This window comes from Colobus angolensis, unplaced genomic scaffold (assembly GCF_000951035.1).
Source record: "Colobus angolensis palliatus isolate OR3802 unplaced genomic scaffold, Cang.pa_1.0 Scaffold25, whole genome shotgun sequence".
NCBI lineage: Eukaryota > Metazoa > Chordata > Mammalia > Primates > Cercopithecidae > Colobus > Colobus angolensis.
In genome coordinates, this window is record NW_012115710.1 from 1531829 (window position 1) to 1545751 (window position 13923).

Below are 13923 nucleotides of genomic sequence, written 5' to 3' on the forward strand. Positions count from 1 at the left end.
TGTTTGTTTTTTGAGACAGTGTCTCACTCTGTCACCCAGGCTGGATTGCAATGGAGCGATCATGACTCACTGCAACCTCCAGCTCCCAGGTTCAAGCAATTCTCCTGCCTCAGCCTCCCGAGTATATGGGACTCCATGCACACCACCACCATGCCCGGTTAATTTTTGTGTTTTTTGGTAGAGATGTAGTTTCACTGTGTTGGCCAGGCTACATTTTCTAGTTTTATTTAGAATGTATCATAAATCATGTGTCAATAAAATTTATTTTTTATAACTATGAGTTAATTATGTTCCATCTACCTGCATAGCTTTATCTCACCTCTACAGGATCCTTCATGTCTAAACACAAACAATGCACCATCCATTAGGTTGCTAAGGCTGAAGGATCTCCAGTTTTATTTTACGATGGAATTAAACATCATACAATTTGAGAACATGCAATCCCACCTTCCACTGCAGTTATCCTCTCTGCAGTCGGCCTTAGGTTACTTATTATGAACATGATGCGAATCCCACAGCAGTGCAGTTTCCCACTCTGACAAACCTGCATCCCTACTGATAAGTGTAACTTGTATTCTTCTAAATGCCTTTCTCTTATGTCCCAAATGAACACACAGCATGCATTTTAATTTACATAAAGTAAAAATACACATATACTAAGGACATAAAAAGTACTGTGAAATAAAAGTAAATATGGGGAATATGAATAAAAATAACACCAAAATTGAGCTGGGCGTGGTGGTGTACGATTGTAATCTCAGCTACTTGGGAGACTGAGTGAGGAGAATCGCTTGAACCCAGGAGGTGGAGGTTGCAGTGAGCAGAGGTCACACTGCTGCACTCTAGCCTGGGTGACAGAGCGAGACTCTGTCTCAGCAAAAGAAAAAAAAAAGATCTCCAGTTGCCTCTATGTTGTTGCAAATGACAGGATGCCATACTTTTTGATGGCTGAACACTGCTCCGTTGTGTGTAAGCACCACTTTTTTTTGTCCATTTATCTGTTGGTAGACACTTAGATTGCTTCCAAATCTTGGCTACTGTGAACAGGACTGCACACACATGGTAGTGCAGAGATCTTTTTCATATACTGATTTATTTTGCATATATACCCAGCACTAGGCTTGCTGGATGATATGGTAGCTCAATGTTTAATTTTTAAAATAGCTTGTTTGCCTTATCTCTTTGCTTTCCCCCTGTTCCCACTAGCCAGACTCCTTTTCCCTAATTAGGACTCCACAATAAATCCAAATATATTCTGAAGACTATCTATGTTATAGGTTTTCTAACCATACCTGACAGAAAGAGAAAACAAAGAAAAGGTATAAAATAACTTATAGGACTGGGTGCAGTGGCTCACGCCTATAATCCCAGCACTTTGGGAAGCCGAGGCGGGTGGATCACAAGGTCAGGAGTTAAAGATTAGATTAGATTGGCCAATATGATGAAACCCCATCTCTACTAAAAATACAAAAAAAAAGTTAGCTGAGAGTAATGGTGCATGCCTGTAATCCCAGCTACTCGGGAGGCTGAGGCGGGAGAACTGCTTGAACCCAGGAGATGGAGGTTGCAGTGAGGCAAGATTGTGCCACTGCACTCCAGCCTGAGTGACAGACTGAAAACTCCATCTCAAAAAATAAAAAAATAATAATAATTTAAAGATACCTTATAATTGGCTGGGCGTGGTGGCTCATGCCTGTAATCTCAGCACTTTGGGAGGCCGAGGCAGGCAGATCACTTGAGGACCGGAGTTCGAGACCAGCCTGGCCAACATAGTGAAATGCCATTTCTACTAAAAATATAAAAATTAGCCGGGCGTGATGACGCACACCTGTAATCCCAGCTACTTAGGAGGTTGAGGCAGGAAAAGTGCTTTAACCTGGGAGGCGGAGGTTGTAGTGAGTCAGGATCACACCACTGCACTCCAGTCTGGGCGACACAGTGAGACTGTCTCAAAACAAACAAACAAAAACCCTTACAATTTGCCAATAAAAAGTATCTTTTCTAGTCACTTTCAAAATGCACGTAAAGTCAATGGGAAATCCTGCCGTGGTGAAAGCTCATCCTATCAGTTGGGTCACCCCTGCCATATCCAACTGATACAGGAGGTAGAAAGAAATTATTTAGGCAGAAACTCCTCTGCAGAGCTTCCCTTCTCACAAAAAGCTGCCCAAAATATCATTTTGTTGTAACAAAGAGCAGCCTGAAAAATCGATCTGCAAACATAGGTAAGCAAGCTGGAAGCTTGCACGGAGGAAAGTCAGCAGCTGCGCCAATAGGAAAGGGGCAGCTTTGAGGCTAGGCATGCCCACAATGGAAGCTCCATCTTTCCTTTTTTGTTAGCACTTGTACAGTAAGAAAGAAATGGGCAAGATGGCGCACATCTCAGGCAAAGAACCCACCTGCGTAATCAAAGATTGGGGAGGGGGCTACCAGAAATTCATGCCGTATGCAAATGACACATCTCTTTTTTTTTTTTTTGGACAGAGTCTTGCTCTGTCACCAGGCTAGAGAGAAGTGGCACAATCTCGGCTCACTGCAAGCCACGACTCCCTGGATCAAGCGATTCTCCAGCCCCAGCCTCCAGAGTAGCTGGGATTACAAGCACATGCCAAGACGCCCGCTAATTTTTGTATTTTTATTAGAGAGAGGGTTTCACCATCTTTGCCAGGGTGGTCTCAAACTCCTGACCTTGTGATCCGCCCGCCTTGGCCTCCCAAGGTGCTGGGATTACAGGCATGAGCCACTGTACCAGCCCAGATTTGTCTTATAGTTGCTAAAATAAATCACCTGGGACTTTAAAAATAGTCTGTGAACCAAGTATCTGAGACGTCTCAATCAGTTCAGAAAGTTTATCTTGCCAAGGTTAAGAGTATGCGCATGACGCAGGCTCAGAAGGTCCTAATGGCATGTGCCCAATATGGTCTAGGTAGACCTTACATTTTAGGGAGACACGACATCATACACGAATCAGTGTCAGATGGACGTTGGTTCAGTTGGGAAAGGTGGAACAACTCAAAGTGGGGGAGGGGGACTCCAGGACACAGGTAGATAAGAGACAAATGGTTGCTTTCTTTTCAGTCTCTGATTAGCCTTTCGTACTTTGAGTAATTTTGTTCTCATATATTTTATTTTAATTTAAGATGAGGTCTTGCTCTTTTGCCAGCTACTCGGGAGGCTGAGGCAGGAGAATCCTTTCAACCCGGGAAACGGAGGTTGTGGTGAGCCGAGATCACACCATTGCACTCCAAGATGTGGTTGGGGAGAAATCTACAAATTTTGGTGATCAGAACGGAGGCATTCTGTGCTCAGTGGCATGAGAGAGCAGGGAAAAATACTTTTTTCTTCTTTCGTTTTTTGGCGGGGGGAGGGAGTCTCGCTTTGTCGCCAAGGCAAAGTGTAGTGTTGGAATCTCGGCTCACTGCAAAGTCCACCTCCTGGTTTCAAGAGATTCTTCTGCCTCAGTCTCCCAAGTAGCTGGGATTATAGACACCCACCACCACGCCCGATTACTTTTGGTATTTTTAGTAGAAACAGGGTTTCACCATGTTGGCCAGGCTGGTCTCAAACTCCCAACTTCAAGTGATCTGCCCTCCTCAGCCTCTCAAAATGATGGGATTACAGGCATGAGCCACCGTGCACGGCCTTTTTTCCTATTTCAAATAGGCAAGCCAACTATTTGAACAACCAGAGAGGGCTCTGTGCAGTATCCCAGGCCCCAGATGCAAAGGAGGAGCAGCCCAGGTTTTCCGATCTCCTGATTATGTGTTCCAAGTACAGGAAATGGGATGGAACCTGAATAGGTCAAGGGGTAGGTGTATGGAGGCCTCAGTTCTGATTCACAGGAACAGAGAACGGAGCATCAGATGGAATCAAGTACAGAAGGAGAGACCACAGGGGAAAGAGACCCCTTTGACACAGCCCTCCCTGTGCCACAGGGTCAAGAAACCAAAGAGGCCACAGAAGCCAGATGACAGGGTGTTGCCCATCAGGATAAAGACTCTGCCTTTGTCGCTGAGCTGCAGCATCACTAGAGGACAAAAAAATCGAACTACTACACATCTAAAGAGCAGAGGGGCCTGGAGCGGTGGCTCACACTTGTAATTTCAACACTGGGCAAATCACCTGAGGTCAGGAGTTCGAGACCAGCCTGGCCAACATGGTGCAACACCACTTCTACTAAAAAAAGAAATCAGCCTGGTATGGTGGTGATGCATGACTGTATTTCCAACTACCTGAGAGGCTGAGACAGGAGAATCACTTGAACCCAGGCGGCAGAGGTCGTAGTGAGCTATTGCGCCACTGCAGTTCAGTCTGGGCAACAGAGGGAGCTGCTGTCTCAAAAAATTAAATAAATAAATAAATAAATAGCAGAGAGAGAAGAGGGGGCAAATAAAGATGTTCACTCAGAGATCTTAGGATTTTAACTTTTCTTTTCCCACAGAATTCTCCCACTTGCAGAGCATTTCCCCACACACTATTGGAAGGTGGAGCTTCCCCTCTGCCCATCTGAGCTCTTACCTGCCTTTACACCTGTAATACATTCCCACCCAGCTGGATTTGTTATTTTCACTTCACTCTCCATGGTCCAGGACTCTCCCTTGCTCTGAAGTGGAGATAACAGGTCAGAAAGAGACTCCTGCTTATAAAAAAAGGAAGATGACATGCTGGAGCTTTTCTAGAGTCCCAGCCCTGTGTTTCAGGAGGAAAGAAGAATTTGCAGATGGATCTAGGAAAACATTTCACTAATTGTTCCCCTGATTGCCTCCCTCTGAATGCTTGGGGAGCATTGTAATATGTAACATGTGGACATCGAGCTCTCTTCCAAGAACTACTGAATCAAAAGCACAGAAGCAAACAGGCAAACGGATATCTTTTTGTTTGTTTTTAGGCGGAGTTTCACTTGTTGCCCAAGGTGGAGCGCAATGGAGCGATCTCAACTCACTGCAACCTCTGCCTCCCGGGTTCAAGCTACTTCTCTCGCCTCAGCCTCTCGAGTAGCTGGGATTACAATCACGCGCCACCAACCCTGGCTAATTTTGTATTTTTAGTATAAACAAGGTTTCTCCATGTTGGTCAGGCTGTTCTCCAACTCGCTACCTCTGGTGATCCACCCGCATCAGCCTTCAAAAGTGCTGGGATTACAGGTGTGAGCCATCGCGCCCGGCCAGAACTGGATATTTTTAAAGTCAGCCAGAAGGTTTTGTTTTGCTTTTTGAAACAGAGTCTTGTTCTGTCACCTGGGCTAGAGTGCAGTGGCAGGATCTTGGCTCACTGCAACCTTCCCCTCCCAGGCTCAAGTGATTCTCCGATTCTGTTTCCTCAGCCTTCCTAGAATCTGGGATTTCAGGCGAGTACCATCATGCCCTGCTAATTTTTGTATTTTTAGTAGAGACAGAGTTTTGTCATGTTGGCCAGGCTGGTCTCGAATCCCTGACCTGAAGTGATCCACTAGCCTTAGCCTCCCAAAGTGCTGGATTAATTAATATTTGGGACAGGCTCTGGCTTTATCACCCAGGCTCACTCCTGTCCCAAATATTAATTAAATTAAAAGTATTATGTAATAACACCAATTTTTCTTTCCCCACTTCACCGTTCCACTTCATACCCAACTCTGAGAAAAGGCGGAGAGTGACTCACAAGTGAGTAAGTCACTGCCCTCGGGCTGAATAGGGATTCCAAGTGGAAGCTGACCTCTGATGCCAAGATTTACAGAATGTAAATGTCTCATAGATAGGAGTTTAAAAATTCTCAACCTCATCTGTATAATTTAAACAAATTTAAAGTTATTAGATTATATACAAAGAAGTCAACTTGTCACGACTAGTAATATGAACTCACCTACTCATCTGAGCCCAAAGTCCCCCGCTCCTTTTTTTCTTTTGAGACAGGGTCTCACTCTGTTTACCAGGCTGGGGTGCAGTGGCATGATCTCGGCTCACTGCAGCCTGGACCTCCTGGGCTCAAGTGATCCTCCTACATCGGCCTCCAGAGTAGCTAGAATTACAGGTGTGCACCATCACGCCCCCTTTTTTTTTCTTTCTTTTTTTGGCCAGTGATGTGGGTCTCATTATGCTGCCCAGGCTGGTGTCGAGCTCCTGGACTCAAGCAATCCTGTCTTAGTGTCCTACAGTGCCGGGATTACAGGCGTGAACCACTGTGCCCAGCCCCTCTGTCTTCATTACTGTGCTTCCCTCCCTAATTCTGTACACATCTCTCATTCTCCCCTTCTCTCTGTAGTTCTTGTTTTCTTGTCTTTTTCCCTGGGATTCTGCGTCTCTTTTGCCCCTCTCCTCTCCTGCTGTTTATCCCCTTCTTCCCTTTATTCCTTCTCTTCCACCTCTTCTGCTCCATCCTCGCAACTTATTTAACCTCTCATTGCTCCTTCTTCATAGATCTTTCAATCTTTCGATTGTCCTCAGTCTCCATAGATTTCTCCCTCTTCTCCCATCTCTGCGCCTCCTCTGCTCTCCCTGTTCAATTCTCTTCCCTGTTATACCTCCCGCCCCCACTCTATGGCACTCTAGACCCACAGTAATCCTCCCTGCTGTGGTTCTCCCTCTGTTCTCCTTGCCATCTCTCTGCACATCTGGCTTTTCTCTACATTTCTGTAGTTGCTTTTCTCCTCCTGCTTTCTTTTATCTCAGATTTTCTACTGCTGTCTCCTAATCCCTTTGGCCCACACGATTACAGGGGGGTTTGGAGTAAGACGCCTGCATGCCGGGGGAGTACATTTTCCAGGGGCTGGAGCTGGGCAGGCAAGAACAGCCCGTGTAACAGGACAAGCCCCGGCACCTCCCCAACGCAGCCTCAGGAGAAGCGGTGACTGCGGAGGGGAGACCTGGGGAGCAGCAGGGCCCGGCACGAGGAGGGAGGTGGGGGACGACGGCGCCTTAAGACAATGGTGGGGTCTGCAGGATCTCAGGACCAGGCAGAGGACGCGGCCTCCGCGGGACTGGGGCCACGGCGCTACACTCGACAAGCCAACGAAGGCGGGGGTGGGAGGTGCCCAGGGCGGGAATCCACCTCACCTGTGAGGACTTTAAAAAGCGCGGGGCAGGAGGAGTTAGAAGAAGGTTTTAAGAAAACTACGCAATAAAAAGTGTATACATTGCCCTACACAGAAAGACCAGACCGCACCAGCCTCAAGGCGACTTTAAACCCAAAAGGAAGCGAACCCCAGACTCTCAAAGGGACGTCTCAATTTGCTCTGCATGAAGGAAGACGGGCGAGAATTTCCAGGTCTGTAGGGACCCCACGTCCCAGGTACAGAAGCGCCAGGGACCTGGGAAACACAGACTTAATATAAGACAGACAGAAACTCACGGGCTGCGGTGGGACCTTCACTCCACGCCATCCGCTTCCAGGTTTGCGTGAATCTGCGCGCGCAGGACAGAAGTAAGGCCTGGGCGGGGTCCACGAGGAGGTGGGCGGGGCCTGGGCGGGGAGAAGCGAGGCGCCAGGTGGAGAGACTTCGCCCTTTAGAACCGGCAGAGGGCGGGGCTGGTGCGGCACCTGTGAGTCTCAGGCTTGAGCCCAGCGCCTCTGTTTTTCCGGTTTTGGAGGCGAGACCAGCCGGGAAGGCTGAGGCATGATTCCAAAGCCCTGGAACTGTCTGGAACGGGGAGGCAAACTAGAATGTGAAATGCAAAGCCCTGCCTGGGCGGTACCTACAATTTCATGCTGCCGGCCCACAGAACAGAATAGAAATCTTCTCCCTTTCTATTCGCCATTCACTCCGGGGGGTGGGAGTGGGGGAAGGGTCCACCCTGTGCTCAGCTTCAGAGACTTCCCTAGGGCCAGGCCTGGGATGCGGCAGGGAGTGCTCAGGCCAGGGAAGAGTGAGGGCACCACCTGCTGCTTAAACACAGCAGGGATGCGGGCGCGCGGGAGGGAGCCTGAGGTCCCAGCTACTCAGGAAGCAGCAGCGGGAGGATCGCTGAGCCTGGGGTTCCAGACCAGCGTGGGCGACCAAGTAACACCCGCTCCGGCAGGGCTCCCTTCCTCATTCTCTAACATTTTAAAATAAAATTTTGATTCTGTAGGGATCCAACATTATTCTTTTCCATGTGAATATCCAGTTAGTCGTCCCAGCACATTTGTGGAGGAGATCTAATACTTTCTTTTTTTAATTTCCTTTTTTTTTTTTTTTTAAGACAGCGTATTTCTCTGTCGCCGAGGCTGGAGTGCAGTGGCAAGGTCTCGGCTCAGTGTAGCCTGTACACCCTGTGTTGAAGTGATTCTCCTGCCTCAGTCTCCGGAGTAGCTGGCATTACAAGCGTGCCACCATGTCCGGCTAATTTTTGTATATTTGGTAGAGACGGGGTTTCACCATGTTGGCCAGGCCGGTCTCAAACTCCTCACTTGAAATGATCCACCTGCCTTAGCCTCCCAGAGTGTTGTGATTACAGTCGTGAGCCAAGCCTGGCCCAAGAAATACTCTTTACTTCACCATTTAAATGTTGAGACAATATAATTGAAAACAAAATGCTCTTCCCCCAAATGAGAAATCATCTACACGACGATAACAGAATAAGAAATAAAAATGATTTCATTAATAAATAAGCCTTAGACCAGAATGTGATGGCAAATAGAGGAAAAGAGCTAAGAGGCTGAAAACAGAGAAAGACACTTCCCTGTTCTATACAACCTATTAAGTGCATGTTTTCAAGATAAACACTAATCAGTCCTCAGGGAACAGGACCTGACAACACAATTGATCGCACATGGCTCTACTTGGTAACGGAGGTGACCATCTGTGTCAGCTAACTAGCGTCATCCTGAGGGAGGGGGAGAAACCCTAACCCATAACTTTTGGCAAGTGTGAGTTTTACAACAGAGCAGCAGGTGCCCTCTCTGGTGAGGCTCCTACAATCCGACAGAAACTGATGTCAGCAGTACATAAAATTTAGAATATATGATTAAGTACGAATTTATTTGAAGGCAAAGCTTGGAAATAGCCACCTGGAAACATCAACTCTAAATGAATTGGATCAGCATTCCAAAGTAGAGATGTTAAGGTTTCACACACATAGGGAAAGACAGAATTTTTAGCAGAATCACCACATTTTTTATTCAAGACCAGTGCATAGGGTGCAGCCACTTGCTTGGTTATGGATTGATACACTTCAAGGAAGGTTGAGTGTACCTTATCATTACAAAAGAAGGGACAATGACTCGAGGAGGTCTTATCTCTGTGGCTGCTTAGTCTTCCTAATTACTTACAGGAAAAATCTTAGAAATTGCCCCTGCATACCACTGGACTCAGGTTGCATGACCACATTCCTCTCAAGGCTCAGAATTACCTCAAGGTCTATTGCCTTAAACTGAAGTCATTTGATGTTTGAATTATTTAATTTCCTACTGAGATAAAAACACTGTCTCCCTTGTTGTTTGCCTTTCAAAAAGAACCCCCAAGTCCCTCAGAAATACATCCCTGGGTCATTAAACTGAAAAAAGGTTTAGTTTCTAAAAGAAAAGAAAAGTTAGCCGGGCATGGTGGCTCATGCCTGTAGTCCCAGCTGCTTGGGAAGCTGAGGCAGGAGAATTGCTTGAACCCAGGAGGCGGAGGTTGTGATGAGGCGAGATCACACCTTGCACTGCAGCCTGGGTAACAGAAAAAAACTGTCTTAAAAAAAACAAAAACAAAAACAAACCTCAGAAGACAGAGAAAATGAATTTACAAATTTTCTAATTGAATATTCTAGGAGACAAAAGGAAATCAAATCTCTTCCCTTACTTTTAAAGGAGGAATTATACTTCTCATTTGTTTGTTTGTTTGTTTGAGACAGGGTCTAGCTTTGTCACCCAGGCTGGAGTGTGGTGGCGAGATCAGAGCTCACTGCAGTCTCCAACTTTCTGGCTCAAGTGATCCTCCCACCTCAGCGCCCCAAGCAGCTGGAACCACGGGCGTGGACCACCACACCTGGCAGAATTTTTTGATTTTTAGTAGAGACGAGGTCTCACTGTGTTGCCCAGGCTGATTTCGAACTCCTGGGCTCAAGTGATCCTCCCGCCTTGGCTCTTGAACGTGCTGGGATTACAGATGTGAGACACTGCTCCAGACTGTGACTTTATTTCCATGAAATATGAAATTATCCTCCACTCCTGGGTGTAATAGGCAGTTTTGCATGTCACCTTTCAGTTTCTATTATCCACTCAAACAACCGAGGATCTTGTTTAGTTTCATAAGCCATTCTAATTGCCAGTCCCTGCTGCAACCAATGCCCCACTCCACCCCTTTACCAAGGTTCCTGCCCCTCTCCCCCACCCTGCCCCAGACGGAGAGGAGCTTGCACCGCCAGCAGGATGCGTGACTTTACCTGCTCAAAAAAGGCTCTTTGCATTAAAATCATTTTCAACTTAAGAGGAAAAACGATTCAGCGATCAGTACAGGTGGCCCACTACAGTAAGTTGCTTTACCTTCAATTGTTTGAAATATTAACTCAAAACGGACAGGAAGCATCCCTGTGATATTAGGGGTAACATCATGGCATATCAGAAACAATTCACCAATCAGTAACCCGGGAATCCAGTCCTGCAGGGCGAGAGGATGACAGCAGGAGACATCTGGGGCCCAGCTGAGGAGAAAGACAGCACCCGCCCCCTCCAGACCTTGCCCTTCAAAACATCCCTTCCGGACCTCGCTCTCAAGATGATGATCTCTCTCTGGCCCAGGTGTTCCCACTTTCCAGCCCGGCTACCAGGCAGCCTCCTCATTCTTGCCCTGCCCAGATCCTGTTCAAGGCCCCGCCCCTTCTAACCAGGCCCCACCCCTACAGCCACCTCCACACTCTCATAGCCAGCAGTGGCTGTGATCTATCATCAGCCTTGGCCTCCCAAAGGGCTGGGATTACAGGCGTCAGCCACCCCACATAGCCCAATCTTCTTAACATAAACACTTTAATGTCAATTAATGCTTAAACTCAATGTTAAGTCAACTCAATCTCAAGTCAACGCTCTCATGTCAATTAAAGCTTTATGATTTTCTATAGTCACTGTATTTGGAACAATTATCTGAAAAATGAATTTTCTGATGTTCCGCAAGGATTGACCTTGCACTAAAGACCTTGCCACCCTTATGACATTTGTAAGATTTCTGTCCAGTATAGATTTTCTGATGTCTAATGTTGTGTGAACATGAAATCAAGACTTTGCCACAATCATCACACTTGAGATTTCTCTCCCCTATGAATTATCCTTTGTTTTGCATAGGATGAAGCTTGACTGAAGACCTTGCCACAGTCATGACATTTGTAAGGTTTCTCTCCAGTATGAGTTCACTGATAAACTGCAAAGTATGATCAATGTCTGAAAAATTTGCCACATTTTTTACACTTGTAAGATCTCTCTTCATTATGGATTCTCTAACGATTTACAATGGTTGTAGCATTACTGAAGACTTTGTGACAATCATTACATTAGTAAAGTTTCTCTATGCCATGGATTGCTTGCTGATAAAAAAGTGATGACTTCCCACTAAAGGTTTTGCCATACTCATTACACTTGTAAGGTTTCTCTCCACTATAAACTCTCTGATGTTGTTCAAAGTTTGATTGTTGATCTTTTGATTTTTAGTAGAGACGAGGTAAAATACAAAAATACAAAAATTTGCCAGGCCTGGTGGTGGGCAGCTGTAATCCCAGCTCCTTGGGAAACCAAGGCAGGAGAATCACTTGAACCCAGGAGGGTTCTCCAGGAGGTGGAGGTTGCAGTGAGTGGAGATCATGCCATTGCACTCCGGCCTGGGCAACAAGAACAAAATTCCATGTCCAGAAAAAAAGAGTCCAGTCAAGAGCCTCATATATATGAGGCAGTGAGCGTGAATGACGTCCTCGCTGGGAGGAATTTTGACAGCAGTGACTGCTGCTTAGAGAAGATGATCATTAGCTTATGTGAGGATCACTGTCACAGTGCCAGTGAGAGACGCTTCTGTGATGCTCCTCAAAAGCCAGAATGAAAGGGCAGGTGCAGTGGCTCATGCCTGTAATCCCAAAACTTTGCTGGAGGCTGAGGTAGGCAGATTGCTTGAGACCAGGTGTTCAAGACCATCCTGGCCAACATGGTGATACCCCATCTCTAATGAAAATACAAAAAATAACCAGGTATAGTGGCATGCATCTGTAATTCCAGTTAGGTTGAGAGCCTGAGGCATGTGAATTGCTTGAACCCAGGAGGTGGAGGTTGCAATGAGCTGAGATCATGACACTGCACTCCAGCCTGTTCAACAGAGGGAGACTCTGTCTACAAACAAACAAAGAAAAAGAAAACAAAACCAGAACCACAGCTGGAAACACTTGTCAGTCAGTGTCATGCTTTCTATCTTGTATCCTGGGCTACACTGACATTTCCACTCAGGGCTTCCAGGGACATCTCTGCCTAGAGCAGGATGATGTTCAATCTTATCAGTCAAAGGGTTTTTCATGAATTTTCTGGTTTTATGAAAAACTCACTCCATAGAAGAGTCTCTAAGAAGCTATCCTTGACAGAGAGGAGGGTCATCACTACAGAAAACAATGACACGTACATCAAAAGCATGTATGGGGCAACATCACAAAAGAGAATATAAAGCCAGGGAGAGCCAAGATAGACAAGAGCAGACTTCTCATGTCTGCAGAGACATTTTCCTCACCCGCAGACTCCAGGTTCCTGTAGTTCTCCAACATCACAGTCCTGTATAAAGCCATTTGCACAGCGTTCGGGCATTTCCCCTCCGGCAGAGAATTTTATAGCCACAACCCTGAAAGTCAAGTGTCCCTAAAATGAAAAAGACATTTCAACAAAACATTAGGGAGGAGTGAGTTATCACCTTCACACGAAATGAGAAAAGAGAAAATAAGTATTGATTTGATCCAAGACTGTGTTCTGACAAACCCACACTAAGGCATTTTTGAACAGTTTTTTCCAGTACAGTTGCATTTTATTGCACTTTTCCATCATAGATTTTAAAATCCCCTAAGTCACTGTGGAAGTCTCAGTTTTATGGACAATATAAAAAATATTTGGTCAGGCGCAGTGGCTCAGGCCTGGAATCCCAGCACTTTGGGAGGCCAAGGCAGGTGGATCACCTGACCTCAGGAGTTCGAGACCACCCAGGGTAACATGCTGAAACCCCGTCTCTACTAAAAATACAAAACTTAGCTGGGCGAGGTGGCACCTATCAGTAATCCCAGCTACTTGAAGGCTGATGCAGGAGAACTGCTTGAACCCAGGTGTGGCAGTGCATGCCTCTAGACCCAGCTACTTGGGAGGCTGAGGCAGGAGAATTCCTTGAACCCCAGAGGCAAAGGTTGCAGTGAGCTGAGATTGTGCAACTCAGCTTGGACTGCAGAGTTAGACTCTGTCAAAAAACAAATAAATGAATAAATAAAGAAACCACACACACACACAGACCGAGCATTGGGGCTCACACCTGTAATCCCATCACTTTGGGAAACCAAGGTGGGTGGATTACTTAAGGTCAGGAGTTCAAGAACAACCTGGGCAACATGGTGAAAACCCGTATCTACTAAAAATATAAAAATTTTCTGGGCATGGTTGGGGAAAAGCCCTGTAATCCCAGCTATTTGGGAAGCTGAGGAGGAGAATTGATAGAACTCTGGAGGCAGGTGTTGCAGTAAGCCGAGATCACACCACTGCACTCTGGCCTGGGCAACAGAGTGAGACTCTTAAAATAAAATATATGTGTATATATACTGAAAATAATGCATTTTCTACATAAACCATGGGCTTGGCCAGGCATGGTGGCTCACACCTATAATTCCAGCACTTATGGAGGCCAAGATGGGCAGATCAGGAGGTCAAGAAATCAAGAATATCCTGGCCAACATGGTAAAACCCCGTCTCTATTAAAAATACAAAAATTAGCTGAGTGTGGTGGTGTGTGCCTGTAGTCCCAGCTACTCTGGAGGGTGAGGCAGGAGAATC

General features: G+C 46.2%; 1 protein-coding gene across 1 annotated transcript in view; it reads right to left on the minus strand.

Moving 5' to 3' along the window:
* Positions 1-10718: 10718 nt before the first annotated feature.
* The window catches only part of LOC105514676 (zinc finger protein 468-like), a 22843-nt gene continuing 19638 nt past the window's right edge, over positions 10719-13923 (minus strand). The window contains 3 exon segments of the mRNA XM_011946193.1: positions 10719-11171; positions 11173-11307; positions 11470-11560. Of these exon segments, the coding sequence (XP_011801583.1) occupies positions 10976-11171; positions 11173-11307; positions 11470-11560 (422 nt within the window). The 3' untranslated portion in view covers positions 10719-10975.